At 48.0% G+C, this 26218-nt stretch overlaps 2 protein-coding genes across 19 annotated transcripts in view; one reads left to right on the forward strand and one right to left on the reverse strand.

The window, feature by feature from the left end:
- Window positions 1-22745, forward strand: part of HCN4 (hyperpolarization activated cyclic nucleotide gated potassium channel 4) — a 160646-nt gene extending 137901 nt beyond the window's left edge. For 3 of the 7 annotated variants that reach the window (XM_080607289.1, XM_080607290.1, XM_080607284.1), the window contains 3 exons: window positions 7965-14653; window positions 15229-15308; window positions 18950-22745. In XM_080607289.1, coding sequence (XP_080463415.1) covers window positions 7965-9550 — 1586 coding nt within the window. In that variant the 3' untranslated portion in view covers window positions 9551-14653; window positions 15229-15308; window positions 18950-22745. Of the gene's footprint in view, window positions 1-7964; window positions 15309-16007; window positions 16145-18949 lie in introns of all 7 variants that reach the window. The other 4 variants (XM_080607288.1, XM_080607286.1, XM_080607287.1 and 1 more) reach the window with 4 other exon arrangements.
- NEO1 (neogenin 1) overlaps window positions 21431-26218 on the reverse strand; it is a 192112-nt gene continuing 187324 nt past the window's right edge. For all 12 annotated transcript variants that reach the window (XM_080607273.1, XM_080607275.1, XM_080607282.1 and 9 more), the window contains one exon: window positions 21431-24291. In XM_080607273.1, coding sequence (XP_080463399.1) covers window positions 24208-24291 — 84 coding nt within the window. In that variant the 3' untranslated portion in view covers window positions 21431-24207. The remainder of the gene's footprint in view (window positions 24292-26218) is intronic.

Here is a 26218-nt window from a genome sequence, read left to right on the forward strand (position 1 = left end):
CTACAGCAGTTTGGCACAGTTGGAGGTTGCGTTCTGTCCCTTAAAAGCAATGCCACATACCTCAAGTAGGTGTATGGGAGAGGAGAAGCAATTAGTGGTAGGCCTGAGCTGTACGAGGAGAGCAGACCTCTACTTGGAAAGACAGGGGATTGTCTGTTGTAAAATTTTAAACTCACTATTGTTTGTTAAGATGGTCATAAGACAACAGATTCAGCTAACCAACCCAGTGCAATGGGCTCTATGCTGATAAAATTTATTTCCCTTCCCATATGGCGCTTGGCTTTCCTGCAATAAACCCCTTTGTACAGTTTTATCTCCAGAGAGGCTTGTGGAGGACAGAGCAGGGGAAGAAGGGAATATTGTACATTAAATGTACTTCAAATGATGCGGCTTTGACAAGAAAGAAATAGTCTGCATTATGCAGGTGGGTGCTGCCTTATATGTTGCACGGCATAAGAGCACACATATGGCAAGTTCTGCAGAGCAGTTCATCAAGAACTGCACATCCAGTTTGTAATGTGTTTACATAGCCTTGCTCTCAGGAAGGTTAATGTGAATTAGTTTGTAGAGCAGATTTGTTAAGTGCACGGAACTCCTGTGCGGATGCTCTGAGGCAGAGTTCAAGCTGCTGGGATCCAGCTGGCTTTGCTTCCGGGAGCTCCTTCAGTTCTGAGCTGACCCCTTTGCAAGGCAGGCAGTACCTTGCAGCTGATGAAGTGTGGGGTGACCTACATTGGAGAGGAAGGCGGGCTCTAACAGCAGAAGAGCACATACGTCGGGGGCTGAGAATTATTTTGAAATCTCTGTTCCAGCTGATTTCTGTGTGTGTGCAGACCCTAAGACAGCGACAGGAGCTGGTGCTGCAACACCCCCCAGCCAGCACAGTCCCAGTGCAGGATCCCCCCAGGGCACAGAAGCAGCTGTGGCAAGGGAGGGCAAAGACCACCTCCGTACCTGCACCGTGCTGTGAGCTCTCTGCAGCAACCAGTGAGCGGAGCAGGGTGTTCAGTACCCAGTCGTATGAATAATAAGAAGAGAAGACCTGAAAGAAGTAACCATGTGGTGCAGGGGGCAGTGACTTTGACAGCAGGCCAGAGCATAAGCCAGCCTAATAAAGTGAGATTATTTCAAATGCATGCAAATTCAGAAAGCAATTCAGTGACCTGAATTCTTAAACTGCAGCCAGCTGACTTAGACAGAATTGAAAAGAGAAATGAACAGAAAGTCACAGCTAATTTCCCCTGTGTCTGTGCGGAATTTCAACAACAGAAAGCTAATTTTGATTATTTGATAGAAGAATTATTGTTGAGTGCTGGCTCTTTTTATGAAATCACATGAGCCTTTCTCCCCGTTCTTTTGTGTGCTATCTACAGTTGAGGAAAATCTGACTTTGCAATTCTTTATTAAGGGAGCAACATCTATTAGCTTAGTTTCCGTAATTTCACAAACCCCACTCCACTTCAAAGCACCGGCAGCTTTGTTATAAACATCTCCTAGGCTCCAAATATCTTCTTTTCTCCCCTGTATTTGGTCCACTGTTGCAGTGAGGAAAACATGGAGTTTTTAGAGCACACAGCACTCCACTGATGTTATTTATTTTTGTCTGACCATGGGAAAAAACATATTGTGCTAGGAGCTGTACAAAGACAACAAAAAGGTGATTTGTGCCATGGAGACCCTTCAGTCTAAGTCCTTTAATTTCACTCCTGTAGCACCTAGACCTCCCCTCCGCTGGTTGTCACACACCGCGTGCTCTGCAGAAGCCCTCGTGAGTGGAGTCTTGCCCCGTGACACAAACAGGGCAGATTCTCTCTCCTCGGTAGAAAGAAGGGGCCTGGAGCTACCTCAGAGTAAGCAATGGTGGGGAGCTGGTGCTTGTGCTGGTTGCAGATGGCTCCTGTCCCAGCTCCATGGCACCCAGGGGAGCTCTGGGACTTGTCTCCAAGAGAGAGGTGGACGAGTAGGAGTTTGGGGAGTCAGGAACATGGGGTGATAGAGGTGGGTAGCATGTCATTGGCTGTAGGATGAAGAGAAAGTGGGGGCTGTAGGTCTTGCTAAGGAAAGAAGGAGGGTCAGGAGTCAAGAAATCAGGAGACGTGGGACTGGAAATGGTGAGTTGGGTCTGGCCATGGAAGAGGGTATTGGGAGACAGGACAGGCACTCTTTAAGAGACCACTTGGCCCCTGCTTCCAAGCCTTGCTTTGGTTCCTGCACTGGACTAGGCTGTCCCTGTGTGCGTCTGTAGGTCAGAGGTCTGCTGAGGTTGTAGAGTGGCCTTCCACGAGCTCACGTTAGTACGGGTTGGGACTTTGGGTGAGCAGGACCTGAGCTTCTAAACTGTCCACAGGTGTATTAAGCAGATTCAATGCTCTGAGGGAGAATCTACCTAGGGAGATGTAACTGCCTGCTCCAGAGGAAGTGCTAAAGCAGCATATGGCAGGGAAAGGTGAAAAGCGATGCTTTTCCCATAGAAAAGCAGATGAGAGCTCTAGAGACAGATGTGTGGCAGTGCTCATCCATCAGACCTTCACCTCAGAGGACCTGGGTGCAGATCTGAGCAGGGCTTTGCCAGGTGAACTGGAAAGACATGATCCAACCAGAAAAGGGGAAAAAATAGTACCCTCTGGAAAGGCAGCCCTGGGAATCATCTGTTAGCAAGGGCCCCACGTGAAGTTGCATAACCTTACTTTACGTTTATCCCTCACTGTAGCCACACACACTCCAACGTATTTCCTCCTGCACCTCTCCCCTGAGCTCTGCCAGAGCAGTTGCTGAATTGGAATTAACTCCCTGTTATCTACAAACCAACATTTTTGGAGAGTTGAATTTGGTAATCTGAGGCCAGCCACCTAGAGAAGCTGGGTGACCTAAAAGCGTCCCTAATCCTGGCAGCACGGGCAGCTTTCCTGAGGAGAGGTCCCTGCTGCTCCAGAGACATCCTTTCACCCCATGGCCCAGACCCAGCACTGCTTGCCAGGGCATCCCGGTTCCGGAGCTGGCAGCACAAGGATGTCAGTGCCCTTCAAGTTGGTGGAGTGTGGGATGCTCGATGTCAGAAAGCTTTAAACTCTGATTAACTGTGAGTACTAACTCCTGGCAAGCCCTTAGTCCTCAGCCTCTGCTCACAAGCAGACCACGTCCGTTCAGGAGCCCCTTCCTGAGCTGTTTGCAGGGTGCCCATCAGGGCCTTGCTGTCCTCCTTCATACACACATGCAGGCCAGTCCCAGAGCTGGGCTTACAGAGAGCAGACTTGCAGACTTGGCTCCTGGTTCCTTGTGCCCTGGTCCCTGTTTTCCCACGAGGGATGTTCCCACCAGCAGAAGCTGAACACACCAGGTCTCGGGTTGGCCTCGGGCAGGGTCACCATGTGTATGTGTAGGCTTCTCCAGTGCCAGGACTCCGAGGCAAACATCCTTTACATTTTGATGTGTCCAAAGCAAAAGTTCTGCTGAATTTCCAGTTCAAAGAATATGTCAACAAAATGCTATGAATTAGAATTACAGCTTTCTTTAGAATCTAGTTAAATTTATGTAGTATTTTGGGGTTTAGGAGAAATGCATGGATGGGTTGTTTAGTACCTTAGATTCTGCTCAGCACTTTCTATGGGGTAAACAGCCCAGAAGAAGAAAATCCTGTAACAGCCAGCCTCCGTAATCACTCCATGGTTAGGGTGAAGGGGAAGCTGGAGTCCCCTTTCCTCTCTCCTAATGAAGCCTCTCCCTGGCTTAGCAAGAACAGAGGGCTCTATTGCAGTTCACTGAGTATAGCTGTGAGTTGCAGGACATAGTTTTAATTAAGGTTACACAGAGCCAAACTAATCAGCCTTTCAGTCTTCAGATTGCTGTCTTGTTTGCTCTCCTTTTGAGGCAGGTGCAGTGACAATAAATCCAGACAAGGAAAAACGAATTTGAAACTGAAGCAACTTCATAAATAAGATTGAAGGGGGACAGAAATAATCTCAGAACCACCAGCCCAAGCAAACTGACTCCTACTGCCTCATTCTGCTCTTGGCTTCTGTTTCATGCAGGACTTTAGTCAGACCTGCCAGGAAAATGTTTTTGTGCCAGCAGGGCACTGCTGTGTGCCTGTTGTAATCTGGTGCTGGCTGGAAGGAGGGTTTTTCTCCAGAAGCAACTAATCAGACTTGTATCAGGGTGTGGAAGCATCATGTGAGTGATGCAATTAATTAGAACGGTGGAAACAATTAATTTTTCAGTCTGCTAACCAGTTACAAGTTTGAAAAACGATTTAAAAAACTCTTCTCCCCTTCAGTAATTGAAAGAACATTTTCAGTATTTTTTTAATGATCTGAAGCTGAAATCTGAGACTTTCTCAGAAAAAAAGAAAAGGAAAAATTTGATCTAATGAAACAGTTAATAAATTCAAGTTGAGTTCAGAAAAACAGTAAAATGTAATGTAATTCCAAAGGAAAACTGAAATGTCCTGTTTAAAAATAACAAAAATAGTCATTCCAAGGCTTTTACTGGAATTATTTTATCAACGTGACACAAATTTAAGGAGCTCTGATCAAACCATTTTGCAGTAAATCATATGTGCGTTTGGAAAATGTTAGTGTATTCTCCATTTAGTGATCTGCCAAGGAAACCAGTCTGCTGTTGAAGTCTTTCCGTGTTGTCAGGAGCTCCGGTTATGAAAACATCAGTCCCCTCAATTCATCCGTGCAGCCCTGATTAACATCGCAATGGGTTCTCGTTGGAATTGAGGGCAGCACTGGAAATGGCAGGCTATTCAAGCACAGACAAGCAAATCAGAAGCCAAAGACAGGTGACATGGAATTAAAAGAGCGAGATGAGGTGCGGTGATGGAAGCGCAGAGCAGTTGCTGGTATCGGAAAGCTGCACTAGCAACATCTGCTGTTTCTCCTCCTTCTACCCAAGCTGTCCCTCCTCAGCCCGGTTCTGCTACAATCTGTTATCAAGAAAGCAAATGCAGTAGGGCAGTTTTTTGCCTGTCTGGCTTGAACTCAGCATGCCGTCTCCCATCCACATCCTGACCTTGCAGTTGTGCAAGACTCCCCATGCTGGGATTTGTACCTTCAACTCCAGAAAGAAAATGATTACAAACCTGCAGACTGAATTGCTTTTTATCTCAAATGCGTTGGCCAGATTTTCTCTTACCTGTCAATTTATTTAGATTGGTTGCTCTTTTTCTCCAGGCTTGAAGCAGTTAGCATTTCTGTTTCTGTTTAAGCAGCTCTTTGTGATCTAATTTGTTTGTAAGCAGGTGTGTGCTTCTAGAAGATGCTGCCTGGAAAGTACTGTGTGTGTACAGTGTGACCCTCTGCTCCTTCACTGCCAAAATGCTCTGAATTTTAAAGGTGACATTCGTGCTCCTCTGGCGTGTCCGGCTACATGAATGGCAGGTAGAGGCAGGCTCTGTTTAGGGGATATCTGGTGCTGTCCATGTCAGCTTGTTATACAGTGAAATGGGCGTAGTATAGGTATTGTACACAAGCATTTCAGTGCAGACGGGCTCTCCAACCCCTGTAATGGCATTAGCAGCTCTGAACACTGGCTGCTTTCATGTCTGTGTCCTTCCAGAGCTGGTCTCTCTCTAAGATCCATTCCTGTCCATCTGCCTTTCTTTTTTTTTTTGGAGGGAGTAATCATCAGCAGGTAAACCACAAAACCATTAAGCATCCCATAGCACTACCCACAACAGACACGTCCTTAAAACCCTGTCAGCATTTTGGTTTGGTTTTATGGTGCAGTTCAGCCCACTGGAGGGGTTGACCAGGGGGCTGTAGATTTCAAGCTTTACCTGCTTTGAACAATTGCATAGCACTATTGCATAGCACTCAGTTGTTAGAGCACACACCTCCTCCTTTATAAGGAGAGAAACGCTTGATTTTGAAAAGTACAGTGAAGGAAAAACTACAATTACTGTTAGATTGCTCCTTATCTTTTTTTTTTTTTTTTCTGAGCTTGTCTAAAATCACAGTATCTCGTTGGGCATTCTGGAACCAAAGGGAATGTTTCTTATCAGCTTCCTTCGTCTGTGAAGTCCCCTATAAATCAGTATCAAGTCACCTCTTGTCCGAGAGAAGCTGAATACATAGTACGCACCCACAGATGTTTTTCAAGCCTGATTTGTGGATATTTTCTGCACCTTCTCCAGCTTTGCAGCTAGACACTAGAACTAAAACACTGTACGTCTTCCTAACATTTTATGTGGTAGTGACTAGAATCTCTCTTACGCTTTATAATTTCCTCCTCATTTCTGCAACAATTGCTTCCCCTCTTTCTCATGGTAGCTTTAGAACTCAGCTAGTTATCTTCAAAATTCCCTCATTTCAGAGGGAAAGCAGTGATTTCGTGACAGAGTAGAGACAAACTTAATGGACAAGCCTTTGTTAGCAGCAAACTTGTTAATTGACAGGAGCAGCGCTGCCAGCTTTTAATTCTTAAAACATGACATGATTGGGAATTAAAGTACTGAAAAGAGGCCCCTCCAGTTCCCCAGTATCTGGCAAGATGCTGTGTGCTTGCCCTGGTCCTGTACAGGAACTTGAAGCGATCAGAACCAGCAGAAATGACATTTGAATTAGAGCAGGGGTTTGCTAGTGGGTTTGCTAGTGGGCCTGAGGAAGCATTTGGTTCAGGGAGGAAGGTTAATTCAGCTTTTGGTCTGATCCAAACCAGCCGGCACCTCGTCTAGAGGTGACCCTTCTGCACCCCTGAGCTTCAGCCACAAAATGAGCTGTGTGCAGGCACGCAACCAGGGTGCACACAGCTTGCTAGGTTGAACCCTTCATATCCGAATGATTGCAATAAATAAAAGCGAAAAGGAAGCCTATAGGCAGGTGCTGTCATCAATTCAAACTGGCATATGCTGTCAGGATAGAGGACCCTTGAAAAGGCAAGAAGAGAGGATCTAATCCACACCAGTTTTGTAAGAAAACCATTCAAGCCAGCATATACCAACGCCTTACAAATCAATGCTGGCACAGTTACCCATGCACAGACTGTTACGAGAACCCAGATGCAAAAGCCGTTACACAGAGTGCCTATCCACGTCAAAAATCCTGTCCTTTGAGAAAGCATTTGTGCTCTGGTGAAAGGGCATCACTGGCAGCATCTCATCCCCTTGCTTCAGTCCAGGAGAGAGCATCCCTTCAGTGCCAGGTGCACACTCAGGCCAAACAAACTCATTATGCCACATTTTCCAGCCCATTGAAAAGGCAAAGCGCTGAGCTAATATTTTGCTGCAGGCTAGAAAGTCCAGCTGGAACAGGAGGTTTGCTAGCCTGCAGTTTCCTTAAAGTTTGGGCTAGAAGGGCACAGCGAAATAATGGCAGCTGCAGCGTGTCTGAGGGCTCTTACGTGGGCCACCTGGGCTTTTCCAGCACGTAAAGTCCTTCTGCCCATTTTTCATAGAGAAATTCCATTTCAACTAGAAACAAATGTTTGACTTCAGAATGAGCAAGATGCATGAGACACATGATGAAAAGACATGTCTGGAGAGTAACTGACGACTCAGGAGACTGCACTGAACTTGTGTTTCTGAGGTTTTCCTTTGCAAACACAAAAGTTATGGTCTTTGGTTTTCTGCTCTTTTTCTAAATGGAAACTTAGATTATGAGTTGCAAAGTGAGAATCTTCCAGAAATTTAGATTATGAGCTGCAAAATGAGACTCTTCCAGATTCATAAGCTTTGCTACCACTCTGTCACACTTCTCAAAATTGGCCCTACTGTCTTAAGACTATGTGTTCTGCCAGGCAGTTCTATGGGACCTTGATGTATGTTGATCATACCACAAAAGCTGAAGAGGCGATGTTTATCATCTTGTTGCTGGAGCACAAAGACTGTATGCAGAGCCCATAATGACAGAGGAGGGGAGACAGTGCCAACAACTCGAGGAAGGTCTGGCAGGAATCTTTGAGGAAGCCTCCCCTGCTTTGCCATATCAGAATGACCCTTTCTCTCTTCACTTTCCCTACAGGTAAGAAAAATTCCATTCTGCTGCATAAAGTCCAGCATGACCTCAATTCAGGTGTTTTCAACTACCAAGAGAATGAGATCATCCAGCAGATTGTGCAGCACGACAGAGAGATGGCACACTGTGCTCACAACGTCCAGGCTGCTGCCGCCGCCGCTGCCGCTGCTGCATCCACACCCACGCCCGTCATCTGGACTCCGCTGATCCAGGCACCCCTGCAGGCTGCAGCAGCCACCACTTCTGTTGCGATAGCTCTGACCCACCACCCGCGCCTCCCCACAGCCATCTTCCGTCCCCCCGTGTCCGTCCTGGGTTCCCTGGGGCAGCAGTCCAGCCAGACCCCAAGGCAGCTGAAAAGGCTTCAGTCTCTAATCCCATCGGCTGGGCCTTCTGCCGTTGGCTCCCCCTCCAGCACTCCGTCCCAGCTGCACACACCGGGAGCAGAAACCCCGTCATCCTCTTCCTACCACATCCAGCAGCTCGCAGGATACTCGGCTGCCGCCGGCTTAGGCCAGTTCCAGGTGGGATCCCCTCCCGGTGGCTCGAGCCAGACAGGTTTGAGTGGCGCGTCCTCCGTGGGACTGAGCCAGCTCCAACGAGCACCATCTGGATCACCTTTAGGGACAGCTCAGCCCACCCAGCAGCAGCAGCAACAACAGCAGCAGCAGCAGCAGCAGCAGCCACCCCTTTCCAGCAGTGGATTCGGGCACTTCCAGCAAGCCACAACTAGCTCTCCGTCAGCATCACTCACCCAGCTCGCATCAAATTCACCCCCTGGCCTTCTCAACCAGTTCCAGCCCACCACGAGACCACTGCAGGGAGGACAGTTACAGCAGCTCTCAGGCAGTGGGACTTTGGGGGGAATTAATCACTTCCAGCCCCCTCCTTCTTCCAACTCGCCATCCGCCAGCCTAAGCCAGCTGGCACAGGCCTCTGGTGGGCCGTCCTCAGGCCTGTGCCAAACACATCCAAGTGCATTAGGATCTGTAACTGGAACGATAGCCCAGCTCCACCAGGAACGATCGCCTTTTGCCTCCATGTCTCCTCTCCAACAGTCCGGCGTCGCCTCTCCCTGTTATACCCCTTCTGGCCTTAGTCCTCCTACTCAGAGCCCAGTGGCAACAAGAACTTTCCAGTGTGGCCCTTCTGGGGCCTCAGGCTCTCACGGCTCTCTGCTCCTGCCTCAGACCGCCAGCCCACCTCCGCAGATCCTGCAGTCCAAAAGCACGCCGCCTGTGCCGCCCGGACGCCTGAACCAGGACATCAAGTTGATTTCTGCTTCCCAGCCATCTTTGCCCCAAGAGCTGGCTCAGACACTGAGCCAAAGTTCTCATTCCTCTAGAGAATCTGTTTCCAGCTTCTCTCCTTTTCCTGGTGGAGGGACTGGACTTCTCGGGAAGCCTTGTAGCTCAATTCCTGGGCGCGTGACTTTACCACGTCAGATGTCCTCAGGTTCTTTACCACATCCGCTGGTGTTTGGTGCCAGCACTGCGGGCACTGCTTCCCTGACTGCTGGTGGGCGGAAAGAATCCATAGTGCTCACGGGGGATCTGGAGCCTGTCAGATCCAAACTGCCCTCCAATTTGTGAGGACTCCTTCTGAGAGCTGGTTATGTCAGCCGTGCAATTCAGTTCCCGATTAGACTTTCATGAATTGGTTTTTTCTTTCTTTTTTTTTTTTTTTATTTTCCCTCTTTCCTCCATTTCTTTTGTTTAGGTTTAACTGTGATTAGAAACAAACAAAAAAAAAACACACGAAAAACAACAAAAAAAAGAAGATAACCAGGTATTCTTAGAGCTATAGATTTTTGGTCACTTGATTTTATAGAATATTTTAATACATGGAACAAAAGGATATGAGCAAATTTAATCCAACGAGGTAACACACAGATGAGGCGTGTGCCTGAGCTGGAACATGTGAATGATCAGCCATAGAAGCCACCAAAAGAGGTTTTCCTGTTGAGGCAAAGATCTGAGGTTGACGTGGGCCATAGAAGGGAGCATCAGGTCAGGCCCGTAGCTGGTGTTTTTGGAACAGCTCTGCTTGGCCTCAGCTTAGCACCGCTTTGCACCAGCCTGGTGCACTTGAACCTGGCTCGTGGCACCGAGACATGGAGGGACTGAGATAGCTCGCCGCATACATTGGGAAGTTTCACTGCCTCCCAGGTTTTCTCCTGTGATCAGCAGGGCACAGAGGAAGCAAGAAGAGGGCAAGTTTCACTAACGCAGTCCCCTCTGGGGATTTCAGAAGGGCTGAGTTGTTTTTCTGGACTCCATCTGAAGAAGAGGAGGGTGACCAGGAGACGGACGGGCCTGACTGCAGCTGCTTGTCTCGTTCCAGCAATGCTCTGAGGGAGAAGTCCCGTTGCTGCCAGCCCCTCTGGCTGCAGCAGAAGAATCACAGAATCACAGAATGGCTGAGGTTGGAAGGAACCTCTGAAGATCACCTAGTCCAACCCCCCTGCCGAGTAGGATCACCTAGAGCACCTTGCGCAGGATGGCAGCCTCAGCGTCCCCGCAGTGTGCAAAGCATGCATGCTGCCGTCCAGGCTGGGGCATGCAGAGGAAGGGAGGGATGAAGAAAGGCAGCACGTTAATCTTCCCTCTCAGTCTCGGTGTCTCAGTGTCCATGGGCTGACTGCTTTGAAGAGAACTGAGTAGGGTAAGATTGCAAGGGGGGGTGCAGTCACCCCAGCCCTCCTCCTCCTTAGCCCAGGGGAGTCTGAGCTCGGAGGCACTGAGGGCAACACTGGTGCCCAGCCAAGAATCCTCCAGATTTGCAACTATGTTCATACCATTAAAACAGATTAAACCAGAAATTTGGCCAGCCGTGGTCCATGCTTCTCCTCTGATGGGGGAATCGAAATCGTTTGCTTGATTTCACCAGCAATAACAGCCTGCACCTGATTGATTGGCTTTGGTCTCGCCCTGCAGTTGCAGCATCACTGGACACATCTGGGGCCTGGCAGGCACCTTGAGCTGGAAAGTTTAGGCTCCCCTGATTTAAGGCACAGTGGCATGAAGACAGAATGGGGCCTTTTGGTGCACACAGCACTGAGAAGCTACAGCCTTTACCTCTAGAGCAAATGTCTCCTTTTCTTTTGATTCTTTCTTTCTCTTTGGTTTTTCTGTAGGCCAAGAGGTGTCTCCAGCCACCTCACTGTAAAGAGTCAGGTGCTCAACTTTTCTAACACTTGTTAGAAACACTTGTCCGGCTTCCCTCTGTTTCTAGCTATCTTGGGGTCCCTCCAGCCCACAGAGGGAAAGCAGAACTTCATGCAGCAGTGCCAAAAAACTTAATATTATCACAGTAACGATACAGGTCCATACAACCCCCTCTCTTACCTCCTTCCCCCCAAACCACTGGCTGACAGTTCATTTTTATACCGAATTGTTTGCAAAACTCTTGACATGTGCCTGTATCTTGAATGTTGCTGCAAGCATTACTGGGCACTCTTGCTTCAACGTGCTTTGGTGGCTCAGAATTCAGATGTAATCAGCTTCGGTCTTCCTTAAAGGGTCAGGGGAGCTCTAGGAATGTTTTTTTGTACTAGCTACATACAACTATGTATGTGTGAGTGTGTGTGGAGGGAGGGGTGTGTGTGTGTGTGTGTGTGTGTATAGATTTTTATATATATATCTATATATACACACATGCTTTTATATATATATAGTATACAGTTATACACATATGTAGTCTATTTATGCACATGTGTAAGCACGCACACACACACACACACACACACACACACATTTATATATATATGTATCTCCTAGTTTTAAAATACATGTCAGTTTTGACCCTCCTGTAAGACTGATTGGCAGGTGATAATTGTAACGCATAGATCCTGCTTTTCCAAAACATGTACAGGTTCATCTTGAAACAGAACCAGTTGACGGAATTGAAGCAGAGTCACAGACCCTCTCATAAGTTCAAAGGTACGAGTTCCTAGAGGAAGACTCATGATATCCTTTCAAGTATTATATTTGTTTTAACAATCTTTTTTCCCCGTATGCTAGAGGGCCCCCTAGAGCGAACATCTCAAGAGGTTGGGAGTTAAGCTGTTTGGGTCTGGGGAATTCGATACAAGCGGGTGGGAAAGGTCTTCAGCCCAGCAATGCCAAGCCCTCGTGGATGACTGTCCTGTGACTGCTGCATTGGTACTTGAATCTCAACAACCCCTGTGGACACTCAGACAAATGGAGGTGCACAGAAACACCCTGAGGGCTGTCTCTGGTAGACGTGCGTTCCTTCCACCAGGCCGGTGAACGTGCTGCGTTCGGTTGGGTTCCTTTGCTTTGATTTTCATGGGGGTGCTGTTTGATTTTCCAGTTCTTAGCGGTGCAGTAGCCAATATTGAGTTACTCCGACTGGACCCCAGTCAACACTAGGCTTGTCTCAGTAGGTGGAACTATATTAATTATTATTGTTATTTTTTGTTTTATTTTGGGGAGAAGGGAGGGAAGAGTTCTAGGGGTGGGGTTTGCAATATAAAACACACAATAAAAAACCTTAGTAAATAAAAAAGTAAAAACCCAGCCCTCTGACTTGCTGTCTGCTTTGAGTGTTGAAATTTAGGCACTGTGGGAGGAGGTTTCAAGAAAAAAACAACTCGTGTGGCATTTCTGCCCTCTCTGCCCTACTGGAGAGGGACGATAAAAGGTTTTATCTCACTTCCTATCTGTATTTTCCTCCTGTTTTCACAACTTTGGTGGCATGTTTACCTGCTGCCACATCTCCACCTCACTCACGCCTGTAGGCAGTGTATGGTAAGCCACTGACAGTAAAATTTCTACACTTTTGCCTACACTTCAATTTTTAGCAGTGCAAAGGAGAAACCTGCCAGTTGTTTTGCTAAAAGTGTATGAGATTCCTTCACAGTACTGACAGATCTGGAATCTCTGGCTGACTTTGTGAGCCTCAGAGAAGAGCTCAGGGAGCCTTACCACAGGATGCAGAAGTTAACAACTTGGAATCGGGACTATCACAGAAAGCGGATGAAAATCTGGACAAGAAGTCACCACTTCCAAGTCTTAAATTAAGCTGGGTGATGATGCCAGAGTCAGGACCTGATGTATTTTTGGAAGGTAAAACTAGCCTCAAGCCTTATCTTTCACTTCACAGCCTTATCTTTCATTTCACTCCTCTGAGATCCTTTTTGAGTCTTTGTCCAAACCCAGTCTAGGAAATGGGCACAAAATGGATTGCTGGGGTCAGTAATTCACACCGGAGCTGTATGGCCTCGTGCCCCTTCCTCAGAGCCCGGCAAACACGGAGCAAAGCAGCCCAGCTGCTGGCGTGTGTCCTGCAGCCCGTGGCAGCGAGGTGCAGCTGGACATCCTCCTCCCTGCACCAGAAGCCTCCCCGCTGCCTTGCTGATCGGCTCACGTTCTGTTTTCTTTCTCTGACATCTCATTGCCTTGGTTCCTTCTCATCCCATGGCTGCATTTAGCCCTCTAACCTTACAGCTCACCCAGCCTCTGGAAGGCTTTAATTGCTAGCATGTGAGCAGTGTGTCCTCCCTGGCGGGATGAGAACAAGGTCCTGGATATTCTTTAATCAGGACTCCCAATGCCAGAGATGGCATAACTAAGTAAATAAATGAACAGGAGCCCAAAGGCTGTGAATGAAATCAGTATTTTGCAGAGAAGGATGCTCAGGGACTTGCACACACTTCCACCACACACAACAGTGCAGCACAAGCCATGCAGGATGCTCCTTTTTGCTCTCTCCTTGTGCTTCTGATGGTACAGGAAAATAGGGGACCCTGATGGTCTCCCTCCATCAATCCTCTGACCTTGTCTGGCTGTAAATGAGCAGAGCTGGTGAGGAAAGAGCAAACCAAACCTTTTCATCAGAAAATGCCATTCCCTTGAAACCAGATGGCTCTGCCCTGGAAGGTCAGTTCTCCTGGGTTTCACAGAGAGAAGTGCAGGCAGTAAAATATTTGGTTTACCTTTCAAAATAAATGCCTGTTCCAGGCTGTCTTATTTTGCATGCCGTTACCATTACAGAGGAAGTGGGCTGGGAGTCAGTCCTGCCCTATCAAAACATAAAAGAAAATTAATTATACTTCACAGAAGATGTGGAAACTTCCAGGATTTTCATGAAGGAAGGAAGGGCTTGGAAGGGCTTGACTGGTTTAGCATATGCACTGCTGCCTCCTTATCTTACTGAAAGGACTCGATACTGAACTGGGACTTCGTGGTACGCACCGGCAGTCAGGAAGAAACCGTTCAGGTACCAGAGCCAAGTCACCCTCTCATCAAACAGGGTGTTTTCTCCACTACCCCTCTGCAGTGCCCTGTGAAGACCCAGTCTGCTGGGGTGGGGACTCGGAGCAGGAGAAGGCAGGATCTCAGCTTTTGTGATTTCTCCCTTGTCCCAGAAAATGGTTCCAGCCTGGCTGCCTGCCCCACTCACCTCCCAAGGAGAGATCTTGGGGTAGGGGGAGATTAGCCCAAAAGGGGAGGGAGGAAAATGAGGCCATAGCTGCACTGAGAAGGGGCAAGGGCTGGGTTTGTGCAGGCAAACAGCTGAGTCCTTTTTTTCTCCCCGCTGCAAACCCCAGGAGCTCGCAGCACGGTGCTGGCAAGCACAGGAGGCCACAGGTGCCTACAGGATGCTCTAGTGCATGCCCTGGGGAAGGAGAAGGGATTTGCACCTTTATCCTTGCTGGGGGAGACACCAAGGTCGGAACCACTGCTTTAAATAAATGAGTACATCATAGCGTATATTTTATTTAAAGTAAAGAAAACCACACCCTGATGTCAGCATTCACTTGGTCACTCCACATAGCCTCTGGGGCCAAGCACGTACCTGCCTGCCCACGGGACCACTGACCTGCACACTGCGTGGGCCAGGCTCTGCGTCCCTGCTGCTCTGTGGGATGTGGAAGGGAAACCAGCCACAAGGCAACGCTCCCACCCATGTGCAATCCACAGCAGATAAAAGCCAAATTAGCTTTGCTCTAGGCCCCCTTGCCCTCTGCTGCCCTGCCACCTTCAGACAGAAGCAGGAGCGAAAAGCATCCAGGCAAGAGGTTCATACTCTCAGGTGATGCGATGGGCAGAAATCTTTCCAGGCCAGCCCACCTCTGCCATGTACCTCGCTGGGACAGGGGTACAGAGCAGGAACACCGCCTCAGGGGGGGTACAGGGAGGGAGCAAAGTGGCTGGGGAAGCCCAGGGAGGGAAGGGCGAGGGGCCAGGGCTGGCTCCTCACAAGCCCCGGTGAAAAGCTGACCAGGATTTTCTGCTTCCCGTAGGCGAGGGCAGTGTGAGAGCTTCACAGCTGCTGAGCCAGAGGCAGCACCCGAGGAGGCAGGCAGCACCTTTCCCCTTGCAGGTAATTCCTCCCGCCCAGCACTGCTGGGTGGCAGCCACCTCTCCCAGCCCCAGAGAGCTTCATCCTCACAGCCCCTCTGCACGAGGCAGCTGGGAGAGCCCTCGCAGTGCGCCCCGTAGCACTGTGTCCCCTGTTTGCCCCCCTGCCCCACCCGGAGCCATGCCGGGTGTTGTGTGTGCCTTAGGCCCCTCCACCAAGGTGTGACCACAGCCTGTTTGGCGTCTGGGCTCAAACCCACTCTCAGAAACCTGCAGAAAATAAGCCAAGCCTTGTAGGCACATGGTGAGCAATGCTACCCCCCCGCCAGTGCATCGCCTTGGCTGTCAGCACCTGATGGGAAGGGGAGGTCTCCCTGCCAGAGCTTGTGCTCTGCTCCCAGAGAGCCCAAGGGACTGCTGTCGGCCTTGGCAAGGTGTCTTCAGACAAATCCCCTGGCTGCCTGCTGGCTTTTTCCCTGCTGGTGAAAAGGGGGTGAATTTTTCACACATGCACATTGCCTTTTGCCACTGACCCATTTGCTCACTAATTCCAGCACACTGAACCTAAACTTTCACTTCAGGCTGTGATTTCCAGGGAGCTGCGTACGGTACTGTCTACCCCTGACAAATTAAAGGAAAAAAAAAATCCTAACTTTATTATGCCACTTAAAATTTGCAGGAAGGTAGATTGATTTTTTTTTTTTTTTTTACTCTTTTTAAGGAGTGATTGCAAACCAGCTGCCTTTCAGCCTCCAGCTACCAGCTGACCCTAATCACTAGCAATGACTGCTCTGCTCAAGTCCACCTCTTAGCAGGCACCTGATTAGAAAAGACACTGACTGAAGTCATTGGGAAGAGGTAGATGCTCTTTCATGTTCATGGAGGAGAAACAGCAGCTTGATAGCTTATAGTGGGAGCCCAGCAAACAGCAGGCCCTTCACAGGACTTCCTGGGCAATCTCTTGCCCAGCATGAGCTGTGGCTACTGCAGCATGCTCAGGGCCAGCCGCCTCCTCCAAAATCCCCCCAACAGAGGGGACCGGACTTGGGAACCCTGCCTGGCTCCTGGGAGGGGAACGGGAGCTGCCTGAGGCTGCAGGCAGTGCCAGGCAGGAAGGCGTTAACAGCATCTCCAGCCCTGCGTGCCTCAACCTTCCCCTCCCTGGGAAGCTGCTCTCCCTGGCTGTGCTGCAAATTAGACAGCTCTTCTGGGTTATTCCCCCCACCTCCCTTTATTTTATCTTTTTTATGCACCTGCCTTCCTCAGCTCTGATGGGTGCGGCTGGGGCTTGCCCACGCACAGCTTGCAGGACGAGCACGCTTGCTCTGCCCCTCCAGCTCCATCGGAGGTGCCATGGGTGGCTGGCAGGAGGGCACGGCCACTTGCCCTCCCCAGGCCCAGCGCTGCCTCTCCGGTGCCCCGTCCACCACACTGGCCTCCTGCTGCAGCCAAAGGCTGCTGTCAGCTCTGTCCCCACGCGTACCCATCACTGCCAGCTCCTTTCCGCAGAGGCTCGGTGCTGACAAGCCTCTCCCCGCGCTGCGGGGGCCGGCACGGCCCCTGGGGGGGCTCACTGGGGATCGGAGCCGCTCTTTGCTATCTCTGGTGCTCTGTCAGTGGCCTGGCACTGCTGCAGCAAACCCAGTGGAGGTAGGAGGGACCCAGGAGTGACTTCTTATTCTTGGGGGGGGGGGGGGGGGAGGGGGGCAGGAAGGATAGAGGACAGGGCTTCAGCACTGCTCCTTTGTGAGCATTTCTGCACCTTCCCCTGCACTGCGAGGGGCACAGCACCCCGGCCTGGGGAGGGGGGACGTGGTGCCTGGGGACACACGCTGCTGGCCTGCTCCATGTCTGTAGTTCCTGCCAGGCAGGAGCACTGCCCCTGATGGATTATTGGCCTTTTCCCTGCTGCCTCAAGCCCTCTCTTGCAGCTCATGTTTTGTGGCAAAAATCGAGTGCCAGGACAGTTTGATATTTCATGTCATTATAAGGCTTGTGCTCCTGGAGAAGCTGTGGCAATGGACAAGATGCACACCTAGCTCTGGGAGGATGCTTAACCTGCAGCTTTTAATTAGCTCTACCAAGAAGACCCCAGAGAGCACCTACAGGAGCTGCAGATGCCACAGGGACCAGCAGGGGCACGTGGAAGCACTTGTGCAATGACACACGACACACATTGTTTTCATCCCCAAGCAAAACCGTCTCCAAGATCAGAGGATTTGGGTTCAGGCAGTATGAAAACAAGCAGCTGCCTGTCCTGGGGAGTCAGGGATATCCCCTGGGAGCCCGTGAGTCAGAAGCACCGGGGGCGCAGCATCCATCACGTTTGTCGTGATGCTGTTGTTGCTCGCTGAGTTTTCCTCAGTGTCAGTGCCTCGGAGCACATCTCACGCAGCTCCTAAATCACCGCAGGCTGGAAATGGCTGCCCCCACCCCAACCTTCATCCCCTGATGCCAAGCCCCAGCTCTCCAGGCCCACCTGCAAGCGAGCTGGGCTGGCTTGCAAAACAGAACCAGCCCCCAGCGCTGAGTTAGGCACCTGGATCAATGCTCAGCACCTGGGAAAGGGCCGGGGGAGGGAGATAGGAAACACCTGGGGGCAAGGGGCAGGCTCCAGCCGGCTCCTCTCCTTGCAGGGACCAGAGGGCTCCTCTAGGCCTGGCTAGGTAAGAGCAGCAGTGGGGATTTTGTGCGTGGCTCCCTAGTTGCAGCCTACGTTTGGGGGTGTGGGTGGCCCTGCTCAGCTCTGGTAGGAGCAAGGCTGCTGGAGCTCATGAAGGGGCAGCACCAGGAGCTTGTGGAAAGGTTGTAGGCTTGGTATTAAGTGGTTGGGAGCAGGCTGAGCTGGGAAGAAGCACCATGTTTATCTGGGGGCAAGGGGGGAAGCAAATGCTGTAGGATCAGGGAACTCAGCCCCAGGAGCCCCTGTGCAGCACCTCCTTGTGGGGCTGGGTCCCTGGGGTGTGGGGATCTTGTGAGGGCCACAAGGCTGGAGCAATACTGCAGCAGGGGCAGGCAGAGATGGGAGAAACCTGGGATGAGGAGGGCAAACCGTGACTGCTAGAGCAGTCCTGCTGCCTGGGGCTGAGAGCGTTTCGGAGGTGGCCCTGCTGGGGGCCAGCAGCGACACTCCCACATCACTGATAACACAGTGGCAGCCCTCAATGCTCAGGGCTGCTGATGGACAGACAGGACCAGAAAGAGGTGCAGGTTTCCCTGGCAGCCACAGATTTCTTTATTTTTGGGGCACAAGTCCCCAAAGCCTCACTGTGGGCAGACAGGAGGTGGCTCAGAGCAGTGCGTGACCAGCTCTGCCTCGCAGCAGCTGCAGGGGAACCCCTGCGCCAGAGGGAAGCCGCCGTCAGCACAGAGCTTGGCTGAGTTAAGTGGATGCAGTTCCCATGGTGATGGTGCCCACGGAGGAGAAATGTGGCCTGGTGTGTTCCTTGTGTGCAAGGAGGCTGGGAGGTCGGCCTCGGGGAGGATACAGGGTGGGAAGGGGCTTTCAGGCACGTGGCTGCCCCCAGTTTCCCTGGGGAAGCGCCTTCCTCTTGCCCTCCCTGTGAGACAGGCGGGTCAGCACTTTGCAACCCGCTCCCAGCTCTGCCTGCAAGGGCTCTGCTGGCCAGGGACAGCGACTGGGGTCGCTCCTTTCCCCCTCAGGCCTGAAGCCCAGGACAGAGGACCTCACCCCACCCTGACAGAGTGATGGAAGTACAGGAGCTGGATGTGCTGACAGCCTAAACTGAAAGGGATGCAGCAAAACCACCAGGCATGGGCCAGTGGGTGCTTTCCCCTTGTCTGGAGCCTGCTAGGAGTGAGTAGTCCTGGTTTGGATTAAGTTAACGTGATGAATTTATTGCTACATCTCTAGCATGTCTCATTTAATTCTCCCAGCCTTTGCAGCAGTGGGGTTGCTGCAGGCTGTTTTAGCTGTGGCTGTGCTGAGCCTGGTTCACGTGAGCAGGGTTTGCAGATACCAGAGCAGCACTCCCCTCCTGTTTGGCAGCTGACAAAGGGTGGGGTGTCCTGAGACAGCCAGGCTGGGGAATAGAGAATTTCCTCCTAATTTTCCTTGGTGATTTCTTAGCATTTGCTCTAAATTGCAGCCCTCTGAGAGTTGTCTCTCTTGACTGCTGTCCCTACAGAGAGGAAGGTCTGGAGGAATGGCAGCATGTACTAGAAGACAGAAGGATCTGGGGAGAGATGGGAACTGAGGGAAGAAGGTGGGGCAACAGGAGCTGAAAATGGGGAATAACTGAAAAAACAAAAACAAACAAAAAACACTAAATCACCCTCCCTTGGAGAACAGGGGATAGGTTCTTGTTCAAGTGCAACTGCTGCCAGGCCTGCCTGTAGAGGGGAAATGGGCCTGGCAGCTGCATGTGTAGGGAGCCCTGATCAGGGGGCTGAGCTGACTGGTTCAGGACACTGTCCCCTAGAGCAAGTTTCTTTGCTCCCCCTCATTGTATTGGGTTCACCTCCCAGGCAAGCTATCACACTCAGGCTTTTCTTGCCTGTTAAAAAGGCAGGCTCCAGGAGCCACCATCCTCTGTGCAGTAAGGGCAGGCGTAACCTGACCAAATCCCGTGTTTGTTTAGGGGAGAGCTGCCCCTGCAGAAAAGTTGTGCTGGTTTAATGGCTTTGGGCAAGGCAATTTAGTTAAAATCATGTCATGCCTTCATAGGAATGATCTTATTTGAGATGAACGTTGACTTGCTGTTAGTTTAAAGCCAGTCTTAATTCCTGCCTTAAGACAGGAGGCTGCTTTTAATCGGAGAAGTCTGCAAGTGTTGCACCAATTTACCAAAGGTGTTTGAGTTGCTGTGAGTCAAACCTTTATGCCTATGTTAGAAGCATAAATTCTATCAAGGAAGGACACAGTGAGGCATGAAGAAACCTAGTTTGCTGCAGGAGCTCATTACTATGCTGCTGCTAACAAAAGAGCATCACTAATTTCAGTCTCCTTAATTAATGTAGGCTGAAGAGAAACAGTCTCTTCCAGGTAGATGCAAAAACGGTGTTATTTGTGGTTTTGCTTTGCTTACCAGCAAGTCATCGCTGCCATCTAGTGTCCCTGCCGTGCACTGCCCAGCGTGCAGAAGGGCACAACTCACAGCGTGTGTTACTTCTACCTGCCTTACAACAGACTACGTGGCCCTCATAAAACTGCCACCTTTCATCTGGCTTGCCCTGCAATGCGAGTACCAGAGCAAATTAGCTGCGCTGGCCAAGTAAGAAATGGTCTTTCACTTCCAAAGCCAGAGGTTAGTAAATAGAGGTCACATTTTTCTGCTGTGTCAACTCTCTGTGTCTGCATCTCAGCTGTGCATTGTGGCACTCCCAACTTAATCACTAACACCTTTGTTCCCAGGTCCTTTACACCTCCCACCAACTCTTGCCTGGCTGAGAGGCCCCTGCCCAGCTGCAGGGGCACGGCCTTCCTTCATAACTGTGGGGGCCCAGTTCCCAACCGAGACCTCAGCATGGTTGCAAAAGTTTGGAGAGAACTCTAGAACCTGCCTAGCAAAATAGGGCTGGGGGAAGGGAGTGCAAAGCCATGCAGTAGCTTGTACTCATTTGCAGAGGTCAGGATGAGGAAGGGTCTAATACCCTCAAGAAGGTGAGACACCAGTAATTAGGGGAACTGGCTGGCTTGTGGAGAAGAGACTGATGATCAACGAGTCTCTTAAGTATTGGAGAGTGGAGTAAGTGTGAAGGTAAAAACAAGGATATCACTTACAGCACTTTGAGTGCTATATTCAAGGATTTATATTGTTGTTTTTCTGTGATTTACTGGCTTACTAAGGTTCCTCTCTGAAACATACTTCCAGTGGCTCGAAATCCTACTTTCCTGAGACTTGCTTGCTAGAAGATGGTATCTTGCTATTGAGCTTGGAAACAGAGGGGAAGGAGGAGTTAGCCAGGAAGGCACTACATCATGCTCCACACCTGTGTAGGGGTGGGAATAATGGTGTTAATGGTGTTCTCCTGTTCCTCTTCTTTCTCTGGAGGAAGCAACCTGCCAAACCACAGCAAAAAAGGTGCGAGTAAAATCCCAAACCTGGTCACCACCTTGATTAAGAAAACAAGGTAGAGGAATAGTTGAAAAGAGAACAAAATCTCCAAGCAGACCAGAACTTGATTGGATTAAAAAAAGTGTATTGGATGTCCAATACAAAATAATAAACATGAAGTTATTAAAAAAAGCCATAGAGTATACAGCAAATACTACAGAAAAGCAAAAAAATTCTACAGAAAGGTAGACGTCTACAGCAGTCCTCAAAATTATTCTACATGAGAATCATAAAACAATATACAGGTTTTTTTTCCCCAAATCTCTCTGAGGGAAGCTGCCACTTTACAGCTCGACTATGACACTACAAGAATACACAATGTCCAAATTTAAAATCACAGGATATGTAAGAAAACGTAGCATTAAAATGTGAAAAAGTGCAATACAGATTGTACACTGAATTGAATAAATGTTTTTTTAGTTTAACCTTAAAAAACCAACTTTGAACAGTTGTTTTATCATTAAAAATATTCCCCTCCCCAAATTCAATGACAATATTAACATTCATGGTGTTATACATAAGTAATATTCACAAAGACCCACCAGCTAAGAATACTGTGTATGTAAGATGCTATTTCTTTGGGTATAGGTAAAAAATAGGCAAAGGAAAACATACACCCTTCCTTTCAGGACAAGGTGTGTATTTTATTATTTAAATACATATTCTGTAGCTTATTTTGCCCTGAATTGTATTGATTAAAAGTCCAAACATCAATTTTCCAGGTGGCCCACGGTGCTCCAATTGATTCCCTCCCTTCCCTCAAATAATAAATAAATCCAGCAAATGTGCTAGAAATGACGACACAAAGAGTCCAGGAAAAGAAAGGAAGTAAAACTACAGCCCGAACCCCTGCTGCTCTCCAGAATGATTCACGGGCTCTCTTTTTGTGACGGGGGTTAAGAAAATAGGCCCAGAGCTTTAGCTGTAGCAAAATATCCATTAAATAGCCAATAAGGAGGGGGTGGGAAGCAATTTTTTTGTTTGTTTTAAACTTAAAAACAGATCCTGGTATCCCCTGTTCTGTTCCAGCAGGTGCAGCTGTCTAGCTGAGGAGCTCTGGACTACATTAGAAGCGCCCTGCATCTGAACCGCCTGCCACCTGCACTGCCTCCATCGTTAATGCCAAGCTTCCAAGCTAGAAATCCCATTGCTCAGGAGGAACGGAGTCTCCACATGAATTATCAGTAAGTTTGGGGTTTTCTTTCATCGTATCTTAAAAGTGAAAATACACACAAGGTTCTTGGGCAGATGGGTTTTGTTTATTTTTCTCACTGAAATAGTCTCCTTTTATGCCATTCCTCCTCACAGAGTATGGCAGAGCCAAGCAACGATACTAATGAGAAAATAAAAAAGCTTTTCCTTTCCCTCATACAGGAGTTCCCTTTTAACTTTCCTTCCTTTCTAGACAGATAATATGAACAGCACCTGAGTTGCTAATACTGTTTTTCTTTTCAAATGGTTTTAAAAGTGTAAAAAAATACATTTTGCCTTGCTTATGTCTCTCAAGAATCCTTAGAAGGATTCTTGTTTAAATGGCCTGGGACAGAGAAATTGCACTGGGGTTGGATGTGCTGCTGAAAGATCTTGTGGACATGATGTGTTCTCAAAGGCATGGCGTAAAATGCTTAGAAGAGGTCCACAGCTCTCTGCTTGAGGAGGGCCAGGTCCCTCAAACCTCTGCAGCACCAGCAGCGAAGTGCTGCACCTGGGCGCTGCTGCCTGTGCCAAGTTCTCCGTGCTTCATGAGCGTTAATCTGCACTTTAGTGTCATGATGCGGTCTTTAACCTAACAACAACAAAACAGAGCACTGATGCCAAAATAAGCTGTAGTGTCATCTAAACATAAGGAACCCTACTTTAAAGGAGTATTTTTTTTAATGTTTCTAAATGACTCTCACTGCAATTCAGTAACCAGAGACACAGTATGCTGAAGTTACAAGGAAGGACGTTACAGAAGATGCTTTCATTTTCTTCAGTCTTTCGAGTCAATGTAGAAAGACAGGAAAACAACAATAATGAAACCTCCCACTGGATCCCCTCCCCTTCCCCATCTACTTTTCCCCACTCAAAATATTGAAACTGCACAAAAAGCGACAAACAAGCCTTTCAAATTACATTTCAATTCAAACAGACTGGTAATCTCACAGTGATGAGAGGAGAAAGTCAGGCTTTTAATAATTATAATATAAAAATAATAATAAAAAAAAGCTTACAAATAGCAGTGCAGCATCCCAAAAGGCCATGGATTAACTGCCAGAAGGGGACGTAATTATACGCAGAATAAAAAACAAACAGAACAACCCACACTGGCAATGAATTTTCATACACAATAGAACAAGCAGTCAAATGTCAGTCTAGGCTGTGGAAAACAATAGTTTCTCCTTTTTTTTTTTGATTACATTAGTTTTTTCCTTTTTATTAAAAAAAAAAGATAAAATAAAAACACAAAATTGTACATAAATGCGAATGTCCAACACTGAAAAGGCAGGGCAATCACACCACTGAGACAAAACCTGACCAGAAAAAAAATGTGAAGTCCACTTTTTTTTTCCTTTTGTCTGGATGCTAGATTTCAGCCTGATGCGTCCCATCCTGCATGGTCTCAGCAGGTAAATGGAATTCAACTTGGCAATGACTTCATTGCAGGATGATGACAAGAAAGGTCATCTCTCTTCGACCAGCTGTAGCACAAATGCACCAGTTGGTTCATTTGCTTTCTGTGAATGCTCTCAATGTGCTGTCCCTCTTTTTCTGTATTTTTTATTCTCTGTACAATTCCTTGCATTCCAAGGCTGAGTCCCAAGACTTGTGATACGATTTGGAGTCATGTCCTGGTGAAGGTGGTCATGCCGTAGTGATGGCATTAAGGTCCTTCATAAGTCCTTCCAGGTGGGCCATCTCTTTGGTCAGCTCATCTGGTTCATAATTCTGTGGGAGATGGAAAGAGTTACTGACAAGGTGACATGCAGTCTTTGGAGAGGGACAGAGTAAGGAATAAGAAGTGGTCAGTGTAGTGTAGCTTGTGGCTCTGACACACAAATAAGCAGAAGCAGATTTACTGAGAGTTATAGAACTAATACTTTGAATAATACTCTATTTTAAATGCACATCTTTTTGCAATAGTGATTTATGGTTTAACTGACCGTAAACCTGTGATCATCTTATCTGTTTTATCTGTGTCAGTTCCTGCCTCAAGGTAACAGCTGCCTTTGAACCGAAGTAGGTATTTTAGAAAAAGCATCCTAGCTTGATTGGAAAAAACATCAAAAAAAATCATAACGGTAAAATTGTTTTAAAACACACTTAGGTTTGCTAAAAAGATCATACTCCATTTTTAGCCTCAATTGCTTAGCTTCATCTATTGTAATTCTGTAATCTATACAGGTACATAGACAGATACCATGAACTGGTTCATCTCAAAACCTTTTCGAAGCCAAGTCTTTCCCTGTATTGTGTAGTTTTCAACCACTCATGTTCCTGGAGCATTTTTCCAAACCCTCTTCACTCTCTCAACATTTTTTTCATAGAAGGCAAGCCAGGCTGCTCGTGGTATTCCAGTACCAGCTCTGCTAGTGCCAAATCAGGAGCCGCAGAACTCCTGTGTGATCATTTCTGCTTTATATAATTGAGGCCCATTATTAGACCTTCTAACTAGAGCCTAGTATTAAAGCTACTGCTCAGCTGACTGCGTACCCCTAAACTGGAGTGCTCAAACCTGGCAGGGTGATCTCACTGCCGTGCTCCTAGATACAAACCTCTTCTTTCGTTTAAGCAGAAATGAGCACTGCAGCCACTTTTGGTTTACCAAGCAAATCTAGACTGTTTTGTACCAGAGATGTCCTCTCTGTCCTGCGTCTAACACGTTATCTGCCAGCTACTGGCAATGATAAATATCAGTGAGCTGGAAGTATTCAGACTTACTCCTCTCATAAGGGCTAAATCAATTCAAATCACCTTCTAATCCTAACTAATTCCTAAAACTCATAACTTAGCTAGCATTTAAAGTGTGCATGGTGACTTTGTATTGTACTAATTTAATAATAAACTTATTCATGAATATATTTAAGTTATAAATTTAATTGATGAATAACTAATAAGTATTTTGGTACCAACCCTAAATAAACAAGTAAGATAGGAGTGACAAACAGAAAGAGGAGTGAAAGTATACTAGATCAAGCATGTATATAATCTCTAGAGTTCAGCACATATGGAAGTAAAACCAAGAGGATGAATTAGAGACAACAACAGTGTGACAAAGGCATGGGAGAAAAAGGAAACGTGAAAAAAACAATGATTCAAAATGAGCATTTCCTGTAACAGTAATACAATAGCTAATATAATAACTTCTTGGCCTGCGATTTCAAAAGAAATAGCTCTTGCCTGACACCTGGAAGATCCTCACCTCTTAAAAGCTGTCTGTTTACAAAGAAGCTCAATAGTTGCATTTTTCCCAGAAAGCCAGAACACTTTCACAAGAGTGAAATCTAAATATTTGGGATCATGGCTTTAATTAAACGTTTTGGCTTTAATACCAAGTTTTTCATTCACAATGACACTCTGGATGCTTTCGTGGCTATGGAACAGCACAGGAAGCTGCAGCTGAAGGACTTTAAAAGGATCCAGGTACAGTGTGCTTGCAAAACAGATAGAAAAAAATGACATCTTGAAGTGAGCGTGAACACAACATGTTAAGCTGTGCAGAAGAGCAAGTGGCACCATTGGAGGCCTTCAGCTCTGTGAACAAAGATGCTCTTTATATCAAGATAAGCCAAAAAAAAGATGTGCAGGGAAACTTTTACAGCTCCGATACAGAACCTTGTGTATTGAAGCCCAAGTCATAAATTCAAACTCCATT

This window comes from Anser brachyrhynchus, assembly GCF_964034855.1.
Source record: "Anser brachyrhynchus genome assembly, chromosome: 11".
Lineage (NCBI taxonomy): Eukaryota > Metazoa > Chordata > Aves > Anseriformes > Anatidae > Anser > Anser brachyrhynchus.